General features: G+C 41.7%; 3 protein-coding genes across 3 annotated transcripts; all 3 read left to right on the forward strand.

Moving 5' to 3' along the window:
- The first annotated feature begins 953 nt into the window (after window positions 1–953).
- dmac2 (distal membrane arm assembly component 2) lies at window positions 954–3679 on the forward strand. The gene is made up of 6 exons (XM_010756452.3): window positions 954–1068; window positions 1409–1611; window positions 2176–2256; window positions 2560–2699; window positions 2835–2997; window positions 3096–3679. Exons 1-6 carry the CDS (start codon window positions 1051–1053, stop codon window positions 3223–3225), a joined length of 735 nt encoding a protein of 244 aa, XP_010754754.2. The 5' UTR covers window positions 954–1050; the 3' UTR covers window positions 3226–3679.
- Window positions 3680–4588: 909 nt separating this feature from the next.
- sirt2 (sirtuin 2 (silent mating type information regulation 2, homolog) 2 (S. cerevisiae)) lies at window positions 4589–10585 on the forward strand. The gene is made up of 16 exons (XM_010756453.3): window positions 4589–4776; window positions 4960–5009; window positions 5116–5164; window positions 5337–5447; window positions 5566–5607; window positions 5729–5835; window positions 6369–6425; window positions 6594–6662; window positions 6763–6892; window positions 6989–7048; window positions 7326–7381; window positions 7498–7574; window positions 7789–7840; window positions 7954–8021; window positions 8238–8304; window positions 9537–10585. The coding sequence occupies exons 1-16, from the start codon at window positions 4761–4763 to the stop codon at window positions 9636–9638; spliced, it is 1113 nt and encodes a 370-aa protein (XP_010754755.1). The 5' UTR covers window positions 4589–4760; the 3' UTR covers window positions 9639–10585.
- Window positions 10586–11874: 1289 nt separating this feature from the next.
- rinl (Ras and Rab interactor-like) lies at window positions 11875–19687 on the forward strand. Its single transcript, XM_010756454.3, has 11 exons — window positions 11875–12224; window positions 12472–12637; window positions 14771–14882; window positions 15509–15581; window positions 15723–15811; window positions 15900–15982; window positions 16634–16847; window positions 17014–17712; window positions 17803–18120; window positions 18222–18353; window positions 18503–19687. Coding segments are annotated over exons 1-11 (2406 nt in total). The 5' UTR covers window positions 11875–12222; the 3' UTR covers window positions 19021–19687.
- Window positions 19688–19793: the final 106 nt, after the last annotated feature.

Below are 19793 nucleotides of genomic sequence, written 5' to 3' on the forward strand. Positions count from 1 at the left end.
TTGATTCATATAGTTAATGATAGACGATGTTGCTCTGACTTCTAGATGTGGAAATATGCAGCTGTTTGATATCAAGTTCATCATATCAATTTTAACGCACAGTAGTTTAGTGAACCTGTTTCCACCTTACAACATAGCATATTAATCTGATTTATTATGGGACTGTTGATGACACTGTACAACAGTTTCTGTTTTCTTGTCACTCAGCTTTTAAAATATAATTTAATTAAAAAAAATTTAAATGATGTGTCACTTTAAAGTCAGTGACTTGAGAGACCTGTTCAGTGACTAGTCATTTGTTTTTCTCTTTATAACATTTGAGCATATTAAACTTTGTTTCTGGTGCTAATTGCATTTTTGTATTCTGACATTCATACCTTTAGTTGTTCAAGGACAACATATAAATGACATCACCATGTCAGCAGCTGATAAACTCCTAAAATACTTAAAGTGTTCACAGTCTGTTGTATTATGTCATGGGCACTAAATAAACACTTAAAGTTGCCTTCGCCAGTAGACGAGTGTAACTCTGATGTTTGGAGCATGTGTGAATCTGTTATTTGGTCAAACACTGCTTTTAGTTTGTGCCCATGTCTCATCTATTGATTTGTTTATGGTCAAATGCTCTAGATCAGGGATGTCCAAAGTACGGCCCGGGGGATTCATTTTTAGAATATACTATTTATGGCCTGCCAGGATTGTCAGATATGGCTGCAAGATTTGACCTTTTTGGTTGACATAACGAAGCATTTGAACCTTTAAGGACATAACTGCTGGTGTTATATCATGTATATATATGTAAATATAACACAAAACATTACTTTCTCAATGATTTTGTTAAAGACAAGAGCAAAAATCATGTTTATTTTTAGTTTAACGTGTTCCATACAATTTATTTTTTGTTATCTGACTCCAGTTGTGAAAGAAAGGAAGAACTGGTCTTCAGATTTGTCTGGCTTATATTTGGTTACGTTCATGTCCTCAGTATGAGCCGTGCGTGCAGCGGTAAAGCTGTTTGTCCCTTACGACTTTCCGTCGAACGGCGTAAACATGTCGGCTCCCTTCATGGTGAGTTACCCTTCAACTTTCGACTCATTACTACACTTCACGACTAATTCAAACATTTAGCTCGCTCTTTTTACATGACAGGTTGCAGCCTGTTACTAGGCCGCGTTAGCACGCAGGTGTTAACATTTGCTAATGTTCGTATTTGGCTGCAGTGTCCTGACACCATGCTGGATGTAGCTAATATCAGCTTTAGTCCTCCTAGAAAAGCAGGATTGGGGAGTTTTCGTGTGGCATATGCAATTCAGTTCATATTTAATGTGCTGTAACAACTGTGTAATGTGTCGTCTTCTCCTCTTAGACCTGCTCTAATCGTCCTCCCTCCCTCTCTGTCTCCGTACAGTCTCTGCGCAGATGTTGCCAGCGGTCGGCTCTCCTCATCGTCACCAGGCGACCGAGGAGCTCCAGCTCGGTGTCCCCTCCTCCTCCTCCTCCTCCTCTGCACACCAGGCTTCTCCTCTCCCTCACACAGCGTTTCTACGACGTAGAGATGCTCCTGAGCTGGAGGTCTCAGTGGAGGAGGAAGGGGATCCGGAAGAAGAATGCGTGAGTGTTGTAAGAACTTTCAAAGGAGCCTCCAATAAGGAAGACTGGATTAGAAGTATCAAAGTTAAAGTTAAGCATAGTAGTCAAATGTCACCTCTCTGACCTGTCCCTGAAGTGAAAACAGAACATGTGAGAAATAGGAACTCACGCACACATTGTTAATGATTTAAAACACAGTATAAACCTCATTTGTATAACAGTAAGAACCCATTATAGGTGCACCCACACCAGTATGTGTTGACAGGTTGAAAGAGGGTGAATGCGGTTGACACCATTTTTCATTACTGTCAAGTAGTTGCACAGCTTTCTCTGCTCAATTTAAAATCAGTGCACCACATTGCAACTTTTTGTGGTTTAAGAGCAGAATCGGCCTGTAATAAATACACCTCTGTTGGATTTAGTGAGGTCTACTCTATAGAAGAAGACCTGCTACTTCTGTAGGCTCATTCTAATGTATCAAAAACATATTTTTGACTGCCTTGATCTGTAAATATAGCCCTCTAAATCTGACACACTGGACATTTGAGTCCATACTCACTAACCTTTCCCTCCTGTCTTTCACAGTTACTACGGCTACACTCAGAGGTTTTATGGATCAGACCTAGCAGCAGCATATTATGTCTTGAGTATGAAGGGAGCATTTAGGTAAGTGCCTCTGCACTGTTATCTGCCATATTGACCTGGAAATATGAGATTAGGTGATCACACAGCTTCTTTAATTACAACTCTTTTCATGACAAGACACACATACTGCTCTCTGAATCTGTGGTTTATGCGACTGACATGTGATAGCTGTTTCCTGTAGGGATTCTTTTCTTTATTTAACAATGGGCTGATTATTTTCTCAAACAATGCGTTAACTGTTTGGTTTACAACATTTACAAATCTCAAACTCGAACGTACAGCTGTGATCCAGTTTTCATGTGATGGTCTGTGTCGTGTCCTCAGGTTTGTTGGCCAAACAGAGTGGTACTGTCCAGACAAGAGGGGCAAGTTTAACTGGGACTTCTTGAATCACAGAGACACACAGCTAGAGGAAGTAAACATGAACTACACACTCATCAATTACACAGGACTGGTCAATCTTGGTAAAGAGCTTTGTTTTTTCTACTCTAACTTCATTTTCTCTCTGTCTTGATCTGTCAGGCACATGCACTATTCATTCACTTCATTCAATGGTATTTTGCATGTAAGTGGAGTGTTTCTGATCTGATTTGTCTCAGAGGAGCAGCGATCTTTGCGGACTCTGTCAGTACGAGGATGTTCCGAAGTGGATGACTGGTTCCTGGCCAGGCTCCACGTGTTGCAGGACTCTCTGGAGGAACTGGACATCTCTCACTGTCCACACATCACTACAGGCGGCCTGGCTGCACTCAGAAATCTCAAGTAATTCCCCAAACATTTACAACATGGCCTAGATGTTATTACCAAAACACTACTGTTGCATTAAGATCCTCCCTCTCTCTTTTGTGTGTGCGTTGCAGAGGACTGCGGCGTCTGGACGTGTCATCCCTTCCTGGGATTTCTAGTCCAGGGTTGGTCATTATCCTGCTGGAGGAGATGTTACCGCAGTGCCAGATTACCGCTACTGGCTATGACCTCAGCCTGAGGTAGGAGAGAGCAGAGAGGAGCAAGGAGCAAATCCAAGGGTAGAGTGTCAACAAGGACGGCAATCTGAGGAATCTATGGACTCAATTCATGAAGAAAAATAGTCCTCTGTCCTCTGGGTCATCACAGGTTATTTTCAGCATCAGACTAAATCAGTTTGGTTATCACAGGGAAAGAAAAAAATGAATTTTTCAACCGACATCACGTCTTGACACACTCCACCAATTAACCACTTACAGATCCAAGTTATAAAGGCATGTGAAAGAATCGGTCTGCTTCTGTTTTCCTCAAGAATCAACTTGTAGTAAAAGGTGTGCACATTTATGATGGAACAAAAATGTATGTTAAATAATGCCTCTGTCAAGCTAATTAAAGTCTGTCATCATGTGTGGTAATGGTGTCCTTTGCTTGAAATGTAAATATAATTGTAAATAAATCTAAATAAAGATTTTATTGTTCAGTATCTTGATCACTGTAAATTTACTGTTCAGTAGGTCACCCACTCTGACCCAAAGACTGCGCCTTCTAAAATGCAGACCCCATGTCCAGGCACTGTCCAGGTTACCCTGGACCAGTGACATTGTACCCATGTGCCTCGTAATTGACGAAATCGTTTTCACGCTCCCATTTTTCCAGTTGCGGCTGTTTATACTTAATCATTTCATCTTCTGGACTGTTTTTTTCCTTTTCTTTACATATTCTGTGTGCGTCCTTGAGAAAACACGCACATACCCACATGAAGGATTTCCATCTCTAACAATAGAACAAGTGGCAAGAAACAAGCGTGTGAGAGTGTTATCGAACTTGACAGACCATCATCATCTTCATTGTTCAAACTGTGAAGAGTATACAGCCAAATAACAAGCATCCAGATAACTCGCATTCAATCATTCTCATAGAGGTCTCAAGTTTGGTGATCGGAGCCAACACCTCTTTTATATTTACCTTTTTTTACATTTGCCTGTGAGTCCACGAGTTCTGTTTAACGGTCAATGAAGACCATGTGGCCGTGCGTCACAGTGTGTCTACGTGTATTGGCTGTATTGTGGAAGCTTATGTGATGAAAACTAAAGCCTATAATCCAGTATGCGCCTTGTACTGCAGCAACACCAGACCCCACAGTGGGAAGATGAAGGTTGAGAGACGGGTGTGAATGGGAAGAAGATTTTACTGCTCCTTTTGTATGTAAAGATACATCTGCAAGGATTTGGTAACCAGTTTGTGACGAGAGCACAAGCTGTTATATGAGCTATGTGTCTACTTTAAAGTTGTATGCGAGTATATATGTTACTAATGTTTATTACCGATGAGTTTAGTTTAGCTTCAGAGTTCAGAACATTATGTAGTGCAGTCTGCCGTAGGAACCAATTATCTCGTGGAAACTAGGTCACAACGAACACGGACTTATTTCTGACGGACAACAACAAGACGCTTCAGTTGAATGCTAGCTGTAGTGGACCTGTCGTAATTTCGTAAAGTTCGGGCCTTACATTCATTGTCATTCGGATCCTTGTAGTTGAAGGGTCTCAGGAGTCGGATAGATGTCTGATGCATCAGGTAGGACGACTGTCGGATGTTAAAAACGAGTTAAAACTGACAGTCAGGCGGACTACACCGCGCTAGCAAGTTTAGCCTAGCCATGCAGCTAACACGACTTACACTGCGAATAACTGATATTATATTAATAAGATATTAGCGCTGTTGAAGAGTTTGACGTCTTATTTCATCTCATATTTGTAGAGCTTCCTAAAAAAGAAGAGGAGGAGGTTTCACCAGAGCCAGAACCAGAGGTAAGAAAGTTAGCAGGCAGCGTGACGTGTTATTGTCCGTGAGCTGGGTGTCACCACACAAAGAGAAGCACACGCTGGTTTTCATGTCAACACTGTGTCTCTGTAGGAGCAGTCCGACGACAGCAGCGAGGACGAGGCTGCAGGAGACACAGAGAGTATGTGAAACTCTATTCTTATGTATGAACAGCACATCTGGTACATTGTTACTGTTATGTAACACGTCTCATACACATGCCATCACATTCTTATTACTTCTCAGCATGCACAGTGTGTTGTGTTTCTTCTCAAACGTCTTGTCCTCTCGTCCTCCTCCTCTGTCCCTGCCAGTGGACTTCCTCCGGAACCTCTTCTCCGGCGCCCTCGGCCTCGGCTCGCCAGAAAAAGTCCTGGATGAGCTGACTCTGGAAGGAGTGGCTCGATACATAAAGAGCGGGAAATGTGAGTCTTCCATGCAGCACCATAGTGGATCGATTTGATTCAGTGTGCGAGCATTATGTCATAATAATGCAGCTGTTATTGATTTTAAGTCTGAGGTTTCTCTTCTGCGTCCGCACAGGTCAAAACATCCTCTGCATGGTCGGGGCAGGAATATCCACGTGTGAGTGTCTTAGTTTGAAATATGGCAGAAAAATGTATGTAAATGTAAATATTTAAATGTATCAAACAACTTTGAATAAACATTGTTTGTCATTTTTGGGTTTATCTGTCTCCACTAACAGCGGCTGGGATCCCTGATTTCCGCTCACCTGGAACTGGCCTGTATGCAAACTTGCAGAAATATAACCTGCCTTACCCAGAGGCCGTCTTCCAGATAGATTACTTCAAGGTGTGGAAGGATTTCTATGTTTGAAACTTTGACACATGACACACTGCACTATATAACAGCTCCCCCGAGGTGCTCAAAATCCTTGACAGGTTTGAATTATGAGAGTTTAAATTAGATTATTGATATTTGAACCTTGATTATGACCTGAATAATCCACAATTTAACAAAGAGGCCAAGTCGCTTAGATCTCGTTTACTGTAGTGTAATGCCAAATGCCATGAAAATCTTCACTTGTCACTTTTACGAAGGCCTTAATCTTGAATGAGGAATAAGGACACTGCACGTCAAACCTCAAATACACCACTTCTTCTTGACCACTATGGCTATTTTGTTAGTATACACACTCAAGGACTTTCCATCTATTGTAATTACATAGGTTCAATATAAATTAACTAATAAACTCAATGTGCTTCCACTACACAGTAGTGTAGTAGTAGCCAGGTTTCTGCATCTTCTGATCTCACTCACAGCTTGGAGCAGTCTTCACCGTTGCTTCAATATAATGTAACATTTTTCTCTGTCTTCACTCTCAGAAACATCCCGAGCCTTTCTTCGCCTTGGCCAAGGAGCTTTACCCTGGACAGTTTAAGGTGCCAAACACTTCTTGCTGCCTTGTGGGCTTCAAATATTGTTGAAAATCGTAATCACTGTGTGAAATCCATAATATGCTGAACAGTTAAGCCTTAAATGTAATTTCAGAAAGCAATGAAAGGCCTCACATGCATGTGCTCTTTTGTGTTTGACTTCTCTGCGTTTAGCCGACGGTCTGTCACTACTTCATGAAGCTGCTGAAGGACAAGGGGCTGCTGAGACGCTGCTACTCACAGGTAGGGAAAAACCCCTCAACTAGAGTCTCTAACTCATATACTGTATATTGACTGTCTTCTTTATTGACATGTGTGTGTGTGTCTGTGTGTGTTCATTCAGAATATTGACACTCTGGAGCGCGTGGCCGGCCTCGAGGGAGACGATCTAATCGAAGCACATGGAACGTTCTACACGTCTCACTGTGTCAGCTTCTGTTGCCGCAAGGAGTACAACCTGGACTGGATGAAAGGTGTGTTTAGTTTTTGTTTTGTTAGGCGGTACATGTTGGACGCTTGGATTATTGAGTCATTTTGTTGGATATTAACCTCGCCCCTCTGCCTTGCAGAAAAAATCTTTTCGGATGACGTTCCTCGATGCGATAAGTGCAGCAGTTTGGTCAAGCCAGGTCAGTGGATCTTTTAACGTCTGTAAACCGATATCTGAAAACACTTTGGAGTGGGGATTTGGCTGCTGGGTTCAGAGATTGGAAAGAGATGATCTCTTTTCTTATCTTTCTAGTTCTGTGAGCATTTTTTACTTGTCTTTTGTAATTTTCTTATTTATTCTCCTTCCTAAAAGACCTACCAACCTTTGTGCACTCCATTTTATCCCTTACAATACAATACAAAAATAACTGCTAGCTATTTAGGTCACCTCTGTTTCTGCTGCTTGTCTTCACCCAGATATCGTCTTCTTTGGAGAGAATCTTCCTGTCCGGTTCTTCACTTCAATGAAAATGGTGAGCACAGGGCAGCGGTTTGCACACACGCGGTGGTGGCTTGCACGCACGCATGTGAGACTGTGATGCAACACCTCTGCAGACATAAACTTTTATCTTCTTTGCTTCACTGCCAGGACTTTCCACGCTGTGATCTTCTCATCGTCATGGGGACGTCTCTGCAGGTCCAGCCATTTGCAGGTCTAGTCAGCAGGTATTGCAGATCAAGTTTCCAATTCCTGGAAGCTACTGCTGAGCACACACACACACGCAATGCCGCAGGAACAATCTGGCAGTGTACTGCAGTCTATCAGCCAGTGAGACTGTCCTGCAGTATGAAAGACTCGAGGGTCTGTCCATCTACATTTTGAAACTGCCTAAAGACTACTGTAGTTAATTGTTTGCTCCTTTTTTTTTTTTTCTTTTAGGGTTTCAAAAAGTTGCCCCAGACTGCTCATTAACATGGAGAAAGCAGGGCAGGTGAGCCTTCACTCTTCCATCAACCCCCTTCTGCTCTTATCCTTACAGTTTTTTCTGTCATAGATGCATTTCTTGGAATCTCTACAGCACTGTTTGTGTGTTTCTGCGTGCAGGCTGATCCTCTGTTAGGGTTGCTGGGTTTTGGAGGAGGGATGGACTTTGACTCAGACAAGGCGTACAGGTGATACAGAGATGCTGCAACTTCTTATCCTCAACTCTTTAAATATATAACCTCAGGATATTTAAATCATTGGAATATTGAATATTGGAATGTAAATTCCATAAAGCTGGCTTATCAACAGCTTAATAGATGTTAAAGAAGTCAGAAATAAAATGGGGTTTGTGTTGCAATTTTTCTATGTGCATCATACCTGGCCTTATTTCTACTTCTCTCCAGAGACGTGGCTCACATCAGTACATGTGATGACGGTTGTTTGGCTCTAGCTGACCTGCTGGGATGGAAGGTAAGCAGCAAAATCACCTCTCACAGATCGTGCGCTCATGTCACGTCGTACTTCCTATTCCTGAGAACAGAACAATCACACATGATTCTGGAGAAAAATAAACTACCGTGTTGTTTCTGTGAGGAGGTAATTAGAACAATATAACCGCTGCTGTAATTCAAGCACAATGTATTATCACTGTTTTCTTCATAGGGGTCACAAAAGTTTAACATTCACATTTTTATGATATATTTCAATGGTTATTATTGTGTTTGGTTTTGTTAGTTGCAAGTCCTGCAACTCAGAGAGCTTACAGATACTGCTGTATATTGGTTATTAATATTTTTTAAATATTTTATTATTATACAGTATACATACATATCTACACATGAGAAGTTCCTGATACTTTATAGTAAAAGGAACAACTTTTTCTGTAAACCATAATACTGCATGTCTTGTACTTAAAAATAAATAGCTTGCTCATATTTCATCCATCTCCACGTAGTATTAAAGAATAGTTTGACATCATAATAAATATAAGGTCCATCTATCAACACCTCTAAAGTTGAATCTGTACTGAAACAGAGATGCAATTCATGGTTTTATTTATAGCTGCTGCTGTTTCTGGTGAGCAGCTGCTGGCTACTGTGGCTTCACTTAGTCTCATTGTCACTGTGTGGTTGTCAGGCAACCAGCTAAGATGTTTGAACCACCGTCTAACCACAAAGTGTTGTCTTTGTATTAACTGTTTGTGTACGGAGTGAACAAAGCGTATTGAGCGTTTTTTAACTCCAGAGTTAAACTCCACAGCCTTTATGCTACCTCCTGATTCTAGTTTCTGACTGGTGTCCGTCCTCGCTTCTAACTCTCAGAAAGAGAGCGAATAAGCCTTTAAAGTCATTGAACTTTAACGATATTTGGCATGTAATTGGTCTAGACAGTTATTGAGATATTTCTAGATTATTACTCATGTAACAATGTACAGTAAACCGTCTAGTACAAAGAGCACCTGTGGTAGCCACAAGTCTTGCCAGCGTAGCACTGCAGTAGAAGTAAAGAGAGCTGAGAGCTTTCGAAATGGCAGACTGACCTATTTATGATTTTCCTGTATGAAATTGTGGTCTCAGGTCACCTCTGTGGAGGGACTTCAGAGAGCATGAGCTGTTTTTTTCAAAATGTTTTCTTATAGTCATGGCCCTGTTCACTCCTCAGACATTAGTTATGTTAACTCCTTTGTTTTGACGTCTCTGCAGGCGGAGCTGGAAGAATTAGTGAAGCGGGAACACGCCAGAATTGACAGTCAAGATAAGAGCGGCGAGAGCAAAGGAGCTGCAGCCAAGGACACAGAAGTGTAGTGATGCCACAGCTGCCCTTTAAAGGAGTTTGCCTTTTGAAGGGAGATTTATGATGATCAGAGTTTCTGTTTGGAAGTGAAGTTCATTCTCCATCTGCAGATGTTTAATGCTTCCCAACAACCTCACAGGGACATCCCTGTGTTTTATGCTCCTGTCTTGTTTATATAACACTTATTTGCACTTTACTTACATTCATTAACTTTTTCTTTGCATTGGCTCAAATCTGTCTCAGATGTATATTTCTTTCTGAGGCAGTTAACTCTGTGCATGGGCAGATTTTACTGCAATAGACAGTGGCGTTGTTCCTACTACATCCACATTTATGCGACACGTGTTTACAGATTTCACAGAGTATAGAAGGTAACCAAAACACCGGACAACCAAGTATTGGACACATCTCATGGAGTGAGTTGAGCTTCACTTCATTTCAGTTGATGCTTCCTCTAAAGATAAGCAGGCTGTTATTGTATATTTTATGCCATTCCCTGAAGCCAAAATCCATTGGCTTGATTGGTCAGCTAAGTACTTCCTGATAAGTGAACAGAGGTAGTTGTAAACATAACAGGATAATCGGTTATGTGGAACTTTTAAATTATTGAGTATAATAATTGTTTTTCATGTTTAACCTTCTGCTCCTGTTTGGTTTGACTTCTGTAACTTCTTTTAACAGAATGTGCTCAGATGTTTAAGGAACAACAACAAAGTGACGGTAACTTTGCTTTCTCTGCAGTAACCCTGAGTTAGTTGATTTTGCTTTTTACACTTTTTGGAGACAGACAATGTGCTATAAAGACTTAAGAAGCATAAACAGACACAAATTGCTAAAAGAGGTGTAATAAATGTAAAAATAATATAGGGGGTGGACATAATAACATCAATATCTGTGTATATAAAGTCATGGAAAACCAGTGCAAATCCTGCAATAAATTTGACCTTTGTAAAGCTGATGATGTTCACTTTTGTTGCAACTGTAAAGAGTGATTTTTCAGGCTTTAGTTAGTGGCAAATTTGAATGTTTGCAGAATATAGAAACTCATTGGATGCTGAATTATAATAACCTATGCCAACATTTGTTCAGCAACATAAGATAAGATAGACTTTAATGATCACACATCAGGGAAATTGACTTGTCACAGCAGCTGGTTTACACAAGGTGGATAAGAAAAATGACTCAGTCATCAAGTCATGCTGCTGTTAAAGAGTCTGACCTGTGGTAGCACTCCTTCTTACATGGTGGGAGTAGCAGCCATATATTGCTGTACACATTAAGTTTATTGATAACAGAAGTTGCCATGAAGTTCGCTACATTATGATGGTGTACAAAAAAAAAAACACAAAACACTGGATATACCATTTAAAATCCCTTAAAAGCCTGGTTTCAAATCTTAAATATGTCTTTATATATGAAATATTTATGACTAAATAAGGTACAATAAAACTTAAGGTTTAAAAAAGGCATCAATGGAGTGAAGAGGTGTGGTGTTATCACGTGATGGACAGTGGTCAGAAAACACAAGCACACTGTTGGCATGTTATGATTTAAATATTGCTAAACTCTGGTGCACAGAAACAAATGACATCACATACTCGGGGCCCCACTCAATTTAAACAGTGTAGAAAATCAAGAAAAGAAATGCAGAAATGTTTTAGGTTTATGTGTGACTAAAAAGTTCAAACTATCGCCATTCTTTTCTTCAGTTTGTCAGAGCAAAAGAGAAAACTTGCTTGTTGATGTTATTTGCTGGTCTTGGGCAGTTGGTGCCAGCCATGTCGGTCACTGTGCACGTCACGGTGATGGCAGAAAATGGTTTTAGTGTCGCAGCGCTGCCACAAAAATGTTGACCAATCAGTGACACCTCTAGCTGTGGTTTCTATGAGAGGCAGGACTATTGGACAGCCAGCAAACCAACCTGTATGCACATGAGAGAAAATAGAAACCAAAACCCCATGTGCTGCCAGCCTCTTATCTGTTGTTTCTGCATATTACAATCTGTAACTGATGCATTCAAAGCTGCATGTTTGCATCTGTGTGTGCATTTCATCCACAAATGCAAGATTAAAATCTGAGACCAATAATCTCAGAGTTGGGGGGTGAAGCATGTGAAACATTTTCAGGAGAACGTTGCAGTCTTTGTGATTCATCTTTTCTGTGCAGAAGACAGACAAAGTGCTGCAGAGAGAGAGAGAAAAAAACTGTCACATGCATCTCTATCGAGAACTCACAGTGTCTCTGGGTTAACCACATGAGACTAGAAGGGAGGGTGAACAAGACGTGAAGATCAAGATCAGCTGAACAGTTTCACATGAAAATTGAAAGTGCATTAAAAGCCAGCATGTGTAGTTTGACAGAAGAAAGCAAGTGAGGTAGCCGTACTACAGTTACCTGAATTTTGAAATACCCCCTAACGTCAGGAAACTTCATGAGGATGTACGTGAGCTTCCTTTTTAGCTCTGTTGGTATTTTCAGCTCTTAAGAAACAATTTGTGCTGCGCAGAAAGGAAGCGTTGAAGAGAGGAGGAAGATTGCAACATGCGGAGAGATGTGCTAATAGTGTAGAGAAGAGAAGACGAACCAGACCAACACATGTGAGTATCAAGCATTTTCATCAAGTCTGTTGATTTTTTTTGTCTGATTACTGAAAATGAATGTTCAAAAAGCCAAAACTTCCACCCACCAAAAATGTGAATTTTAACCTTCATTTTGTGTCAACCTTTGAGCATGAAGGCATCAGCAGTCACCATCTGTCCTGTACTCAAATGGTCTCTATGTGACCTGCACACTGATCAGTTTATATGCACGTATGCAAGACGGTGTCCATATGTTTGTATCCAGGGCGGTTCACAGTTCAGTTAATGGGACCACAGCCATCCCATGGAGGAGCAGCAGGAAGAGACTGTCACTACTGGAGCAGCTGAGTGGTAGTCAGGACGCCTGGTGCCCTGGGGCACCCTGGGATAGGGACGTGGCCCACGCTGCTATCTCTGGAACACCTGTTGGGGTAAGCTTCACTGCAAAAATCAATCGTTTAAGGTGTCTTAGATCTTTGGTGTGATGGTGACTTACACCTCTTGGCATTACCAAAACCTATGAAATGAAATATAACTCTTGTGTAAAAACTTGAGCGTTTGGAAATGTGCACACATCCTCCAACAATGAATGATTCACCGTTCTGGGAAAAAAGCTTAACTCTCTCTGCTGGTTATATTTTTATTGCAATAAAATCATTCCCAGATTTTGGATTTCCTTCCCAAATTCAAAATGAATATCACCAAAATCCAATCAGCTGATCTGAAATAGGCCAGTGGTCTCAGACTTTATCCACTACCTCTATTTGTTACATTTTGACAACACTTACAATAAACAAGGAGTGAAATAAGTTTGTTATCATAGTCTGACATTTATGTGCATGTATTTCTCTTTTTTTTTTTTTAAGTCTTTCTACTATCCCATCTCCTGTCTGATCCTCTCTTACTTCCCCTCATTTGTAAGGAACTCAACATATTTCATCCCATCCTATTTTATTTAAAAAATAAATATCTTTGAGTTGGGTCTGAAACAAACAAAGAGCGAACAAACTGTAAGGATGTCTGTATGCTGGACTCAAAACCGCAATACGCACATCATGATATGAAAGTAGTTCCTTTTTTTCTTTGACATGTGAGAAGAAAGAGTTCTTTTGCTGCTGAATGCAGAAGTAGTGTTGAATAAAAGCGTGCGCATATCAGGGAAATGACATTACACATTGGATATGGCTGGGCAAGAGAGAATGCAAGTTGATCAGATGAAGGGCACGCTTATTTGAAATGCAAAACCTTTACTGGCAGAAGATGACATGTGAGTACTTGGTCATGAGGAAAGATGTTTTGAATGCAAAATGTATCATAAAAAAACGTTTTATGAATTCTAAATAACTGTCATAATAAGAATGATTTTAGTTTGGTTAAATTAGTCATTTCTACTTGAATGTTTTCCAGTGAGGTTTTCCTATCAATCAGTCAAATGTATGACTAAATTTTGCCGTTATGAATCAACAGAGTATTTGTTCATGTGCAACATCTCCACTGCCCTGCTGTGTGTTGGTGTGTGAGTGTGTGTGTAGGTGTGTGAGTGTGTGTTTGAAGTTCAGTGACTTGTAATAAACTTGTCTCTATTTCTATGCACCCTGAGCATGAAAGCCACTTCCTGCATGTGTGTGTATATATACATATATGTGTGTGTGTGTGTATATGTATGTTTGTGTGAGCATAAAAGTTTACCTCTGAATTCAGTTGTGGTGATGTAACTACATGACTAAGCTACTGCTTTTCTGTACGTAGCATTGCATGCGTTTTGTTTTACCCAAGTTAATTATGTCTCAACCAACTGCCTTTTCTGTTTCGTCGCTGTTTCTAAAGATGATTGGACCTTGACGGTCCAATATCGATGCAGTTAAAAGATGTTGTTATATTTTTAGCTGTTAAAATTGAAAAAAGTTTTATATTCTTATGTCTTATGTACAATGGAGATTATGGCAGTATAAGATACAAATGTTCACAATTCAAATGTTGCTTAGCACTGATTGGTGCATGGAAATATGTGACATCATCTTTTTCCAACTGAGCCCTGCCTTCTTCAGACAAAGCCAAAAAACATTTTCATCAAAAATTTCGACCAAATTTGTGCTAACATAAAATTGCATTGTTTAAGTCATACCTCATTATTTTTTTAGAGCATTTAATTAAAAATGTTTTCATTAATCTATAATAAGTAGTGCTTAATTATTGAGGAATCTTTGCAAATCTCTTAGAAAGTGAAATACACATTGTCTGCTTTATGAGTGAGAACTGTTGCCTTGTGAATTCTGGGTCATTTTTCTTACAGCCTGTCAGCATGAATCATTTCCAAGACTAAATCCACCCAGCTCTGACACAGAAACACTGACACGGTGTTGATCTTATCACATTCACACGCTCTGTTTGAAATCGTCACTGTTTCTCTCTCCACGCCACCCGGTTGCCATGGAGCCACCCCTTGTAAGCTTTCCAGTCTGAGCGTTTAAGAGAAAACGTCCTCTTCCTGCTCAAGCTTCCGTCACACTTTACATACTGAAATGAGTCACTGTGTGTGTGTGCGTGCATGTGTCTCCCTTCAGAGTTTCCTGATTGTACGGGACTCTGCGACGTTGCAGCCCTGCCTGCTGTGTGTGTCTGCTGGAGGAGAGGATAAAGCAGTTCTGGACTATAATATCACAAGCACAGACACAGGTATGGATCAAACACATGCAGACACACTCTCTTTCTGTGTGTGTCTGTATGACAGTGTGTGTGTGTGTGGTTATATGATCCAGTAGCCAAGGTGCCACTTTGTGTCACTTTTTGTGGTTATTCTATAAATCATCATCAGTTGCAGTAACCTGCAGTAATCATACTATATATTTATAAGTGATACTGCTGTTGAACTTGAGTCTGCCACCATTAAAAACATGGCGACGCTGTTACAAGTCAGAGCAGTTAATCAGACACACACCTCATGATCGCTCTCAAACTGCAATTTCAGGTTCTTTCAGTCGCGAACTCCTTTTCAGTTACTAATTACATCCACGCCTATGAGTGCTGCTTTTACCACTGTCCACATACATGCATGCACCGTCATGCAGCTAAAATCACAGGCTGAAGTGACCTGAAAGCAACGTGGCCATGTATTAGAAACCACACTGTAGCAGAAAATATTTTAATGACAAGAGTAAATTAATCAAATTTATGAGGTGGCTATGCTTTAGAAGTCCCCTTTTGGCCTTCCTGTTTAACGCTTTGGTGTGTTTCCAGGAATCTATCGGTTTGACCGAGCATGACACTAATACTGCCCACTTTTTTCTGTTTCTCTATATCAGTCTTCCAGCTGTCTGACTCTCGTCTTTCTTTTTCTGACTTGGCTCACCTCGTGCTCTTCTACTCTCTAACCAGGTAAGAAACTGCTCATGTCTTTTTATTTGTAACGTTTGGGCACTGACTGAAACTGTGGCCTTTTTAAAGTCTGTGCAAACCTCTCGACTCAGTCTGTTTTTGACATATTTATTTCATCAGTCATTTTTTCCTCTGCGCCAGGGATGTGTTGGCTGTTTGTCTTTCCATTCCTCGTTGGATCTACAGTGTAACTGAGAAGAACAAAAATCGTCTCTCTCAACTTGAACCCAGTGAGTCCCTTCATCTCTTTGTTTTTCTGTCTCATATTGTCTCATATTTTTGAAGAGCTGTCTCATTTATAATACCTCTCTAATGCAGAAACTTGGCTCTCCACACCGCCTGACCAACAGACTGATAAAATGACTAATTTGGAGCCAAGCAGCGTGATGTGCTCTATACAGGTATTTACTGTGTGTCTGTGTGTAAAAGTATGGGTAGTGGTAAGATACTGTAGAAGAGAATGTGCTAAAAAGGGAAACAATCACCTTAATTTTCCTTGTGTGCCTCAATACCTTAAAGCTGCACAAATAAATAATTAATAATATTAAAAATGGTAGTTTTGTTAATATATAACATTAGATCAAAATGTGTAATATGAAAGTACTCACTCCTAGTGACACATCCACAGAGATTCATCAAATCTGTGGCTTTGTGGACTGTTTTAGCCTCTTTAAGCTCACAGTTTTTGTTTTGTTTTTGGCTCACGTTCTCCAGTCTCGTGAGCTTGTTTTCAACTACAGAGGGGAAATGTTTTCAGCAAAATAGCTCTGTTAAACTCACAGTACACTACCTGACCAGCACAAAGAATAGCTTTAAAAATATCAAAGCATTTAGCAGCCAAAGAACCAGACATTTTTCCTGGAATTGGAGGAGACCAAAACAGAGCTAAAAGGAGAGTATGTATTGACCAGGTGGCCAGAAACAATTTTAAAAACGAATGATAACGTTGCTCTGTATCTGCTGGATTCATAAATAGACAACTGCTTCTTTGTGGCGTTCGGTGTGTGACACCATCCTTTTCCTTCACTGTGTTTGTATGTGTGTTTCCTTAGCTGACGTCCACCAACGGGGCCCTGTGCATCATCAATCCCCTCTACCTACGCGAACATGGAGATGATTGGCTGACCCACAGGCACACACAGCCATCATATTACAAACGAGAGCGACGCCTCAGCACCACCAGAACATGGGCAGGGTCAGGGTTACAGAGTAAACGAGCCATCTCGTTGGATCAGGAACCCACTACTGCCAGTGTGGAGAGTCCTGGTAAGGACTTGGTGCTTTTATACTTGAACTGAGAATTTATTTATTTTTTATTTTACCCCTTGAACACAAAGGAAAACTCGCATAAAGTTCCTCTTGAAACTATTTGGGAATTACGATTGTATTAAAAGCCAGTATGAAGTTCATAACCCATGTTTTCCTTGTCCAGGTCTACCCAGAGCCAAGTCAGCTGATTCCCCACTAACCCCGTCAACACCGACTGTTCCAGCAGGGGTGGTTCTCAGGAGGCCCAGCAGAGATTCTACCTCCAACCCCCCTCAGAGAGCAAGCACAGGGAGCCTTCCTCCATCTACTCCCTCCAGCCCTGGAGGTTCAAATAACGCAGTGTTCGAGATGCAGCACCACGGCAGCCCCGTGCCTCAGTCTCCTCACAGGGTGTCCTGGATTGAAGATGGAGTCTGGCTGCCGCCGCCCAGGCCTTCCTCTTTGCTCCAGCCCCCGTCTCTTGAGCTCGACTCGCTGTCAATCAGCAGCATAGAGGAAGAGCAGGAGTACCAAACGCCAAGCCCTAACACGCACCACCCGTCCGCACACCGGTTGGCAGACAAGGTCATAAATCGGCTCTCTGCGGTGGGTCAGGTTCTCGGTGGGCTGGTATGTCCGAAAAAAAGACTAAACAATCGCGTGCAGGAGATGAGCGAGCGGAAAGGTGGGGCGTTTGCAGAGGCTGTGAAAGGATTTGTGGAGATGACATTAAAGAAAGGGACTGAATCCAGTGGGGTCACAGGGTCAGAGTTCTTACAGGAAGTGAGGTCATCACTCACATCACTGAGGGAGACACTGTTGGACTATCAAGAAATCCAGGTGATGTTGGATGGCATTACTGACATGAATGACTCAGAGATTGGTGAGTGAGCTGACAAATCGAGTGTTGGATGTTGATCAGTGTTTAGTGTTCATCTAATTTCTCCTAACGTACCTTTCGACCATCCTGTAGATGTCCTGGTAGAACTTTGCCTCCACAAAGTGGCTCTGAAGCCTGTCGCCGAACACCTCTACTCCTGCATTCATGCCTCCCGGACCGAGGACGGCACCTTCACGTCTCTCCAGAGCAACCTGAGAGTGCTCGAAAAGAAGGGGATGGAGAACCTAGGGGGGTCAGCGGGAGTTGGAGTTCCTGACTCTGTCACCCTGGAGCGGATCCAGCAGAGGTGGGCTAGCGTGCACGAGGCCTACTCCCCGAACAAGAAGGTCCAGATCCTTCTCAAAGTCTGCAAGACCATCTATCACAGCATGAGTGCTAATGCCAGCTCAGGTATTATTACATCTATTCTCTCTCTCTCTCTCTCTGGCTGTGCCTGAACTGGCACCTTGTTTGTCTGATTCAAATCCACATCCTCCTGTCCTCTCCTGCAGGTACAGTGTATGGAGCAGACGATTTCCTGCCGTGCCTGACATGGGTGTTGCTACGTTGCGACGTGGTCACCTTACGGATAGACACAGACTACATGATGGAGCTCCTGGATCCCACACAGCTACAGGGAGAGGGTAAGGCAGTAGTGGACGAACAGATTAGTTGTAATTGAACATGTTTACCCAGTGAACCACCATGCAATTCTCACCTCCAAATCAAGGTCTAGGTTTGACTCCCATCAAGTCACTCACTGTCTCCCTTTCTGCATTCCCTCTGTCAACAGGTGGCTACTACCTTACAACTCTATACGCCTCTCTTTACTACATCAGCAGCTTCCAGCCACGACTGGCTGCCCGTCAGCTCAGTGTCGAAGCCCAAAAATCTCTTAATCAGTGGCATCGCAGGCGCACCCTGCACTGCAACCAATCACGCCGCAGCAAACACAGACGCACCATCCGCAGGCAGCCGTGTCGGGACAGAGGCTCGCAGGACTCTGGGATTGAAACTGGAAGTAAAGAGGAAAGCGTCCCGCAGAGCCCTGAAACAGAAACTGGAAGTAAAGAGGAAAGTGAGAAAGAATCTGTTTGTATTAATGTTGTTGAGTCACAGCAGCAGACAGAAAGCACCACAGAAGCTCTGCAGTCATTGAAGGAAGAGACGAGCGGAGGACGAGATGCTGAGGACGAATCACAGACGACCACTCCTGCATCAGACTGTAATGAGCAAGACACAATAAGGAGCAAACAGGAAGAGAGACAGACTCTGTGTACAGTGGGAGAAGAGGACCACAGGGGATTGTAATAGAGGGAAGAAGAAGAATGGCCCCGAGTAGCAAAGAATGGCGACATATTTTCTGGCCATTTGGTCAATGGCACCTGAAAATGTGGCCTCAGCATGACAAACGCTCCTGTAGGCTGCCACATAAACCAACAGTATGACTCATGTTTTATAGAGGAAGAATTAGTTTGATTAGTGCAAACCTGGAGGTCCTTTAGGTGCTGTTTATTTGTTTTGTTTTTTTACAGAATACTGGATACTTTAAGAATAAACATTCAAAAGAAAAATTCAGGGAAAAAAAACAACTTTGTCTTTAGTTAAACTGAGGCCATAACCTGTTGTGAGAGGTCACAAGCGGACACTGCCATACATAAAGTGGCATAAAGTTTGGGATGCACTAAAAAAAGCAGCTAAAAGAAGAGTGAAAATTGGAATTGTCTTTTATTTACACACCGTTTTCACTTTGTAAGTTCATCAGGACTTTGCAAAGAAAAGCTCACTCAGTGCCTCATAAGTAAGAGCTCACCTGTTGACCACTAGGGGGCAGCATTAAACCTCCTGTGAGACGCACAGCTTTCGTCCTCTAAAATGTTTTCTTTACAGTTTGCACAGGATTTTACCTGATGGAATAAGCCGGCACTGTGTTTGTACTGGAGAACATATTAAACAAATAAACAAACAAGCAATTAAAGAAAGAAGAATAAAATCTGGATTTGTTTATGCAGTTAAAAAAAAGTCTCTATATGCGTTGTGTGACTGGTGGGTCGCTGAAGAGGTTCCCCTATTACACGTTACAC

This window comes from Larimichthys crocea, chromosome VII, assembly GCF_000972845.2.
Source record: "Larimichthys crocea isolate SSNF chromosome VII, L_crocea_2.0, whole genome shotgun sequence".
NCBI lineage: Eukaryota > Metazoa > Chordata > Actinopteri > Sciaenidae > Larimichthys > Larimichthys crocea.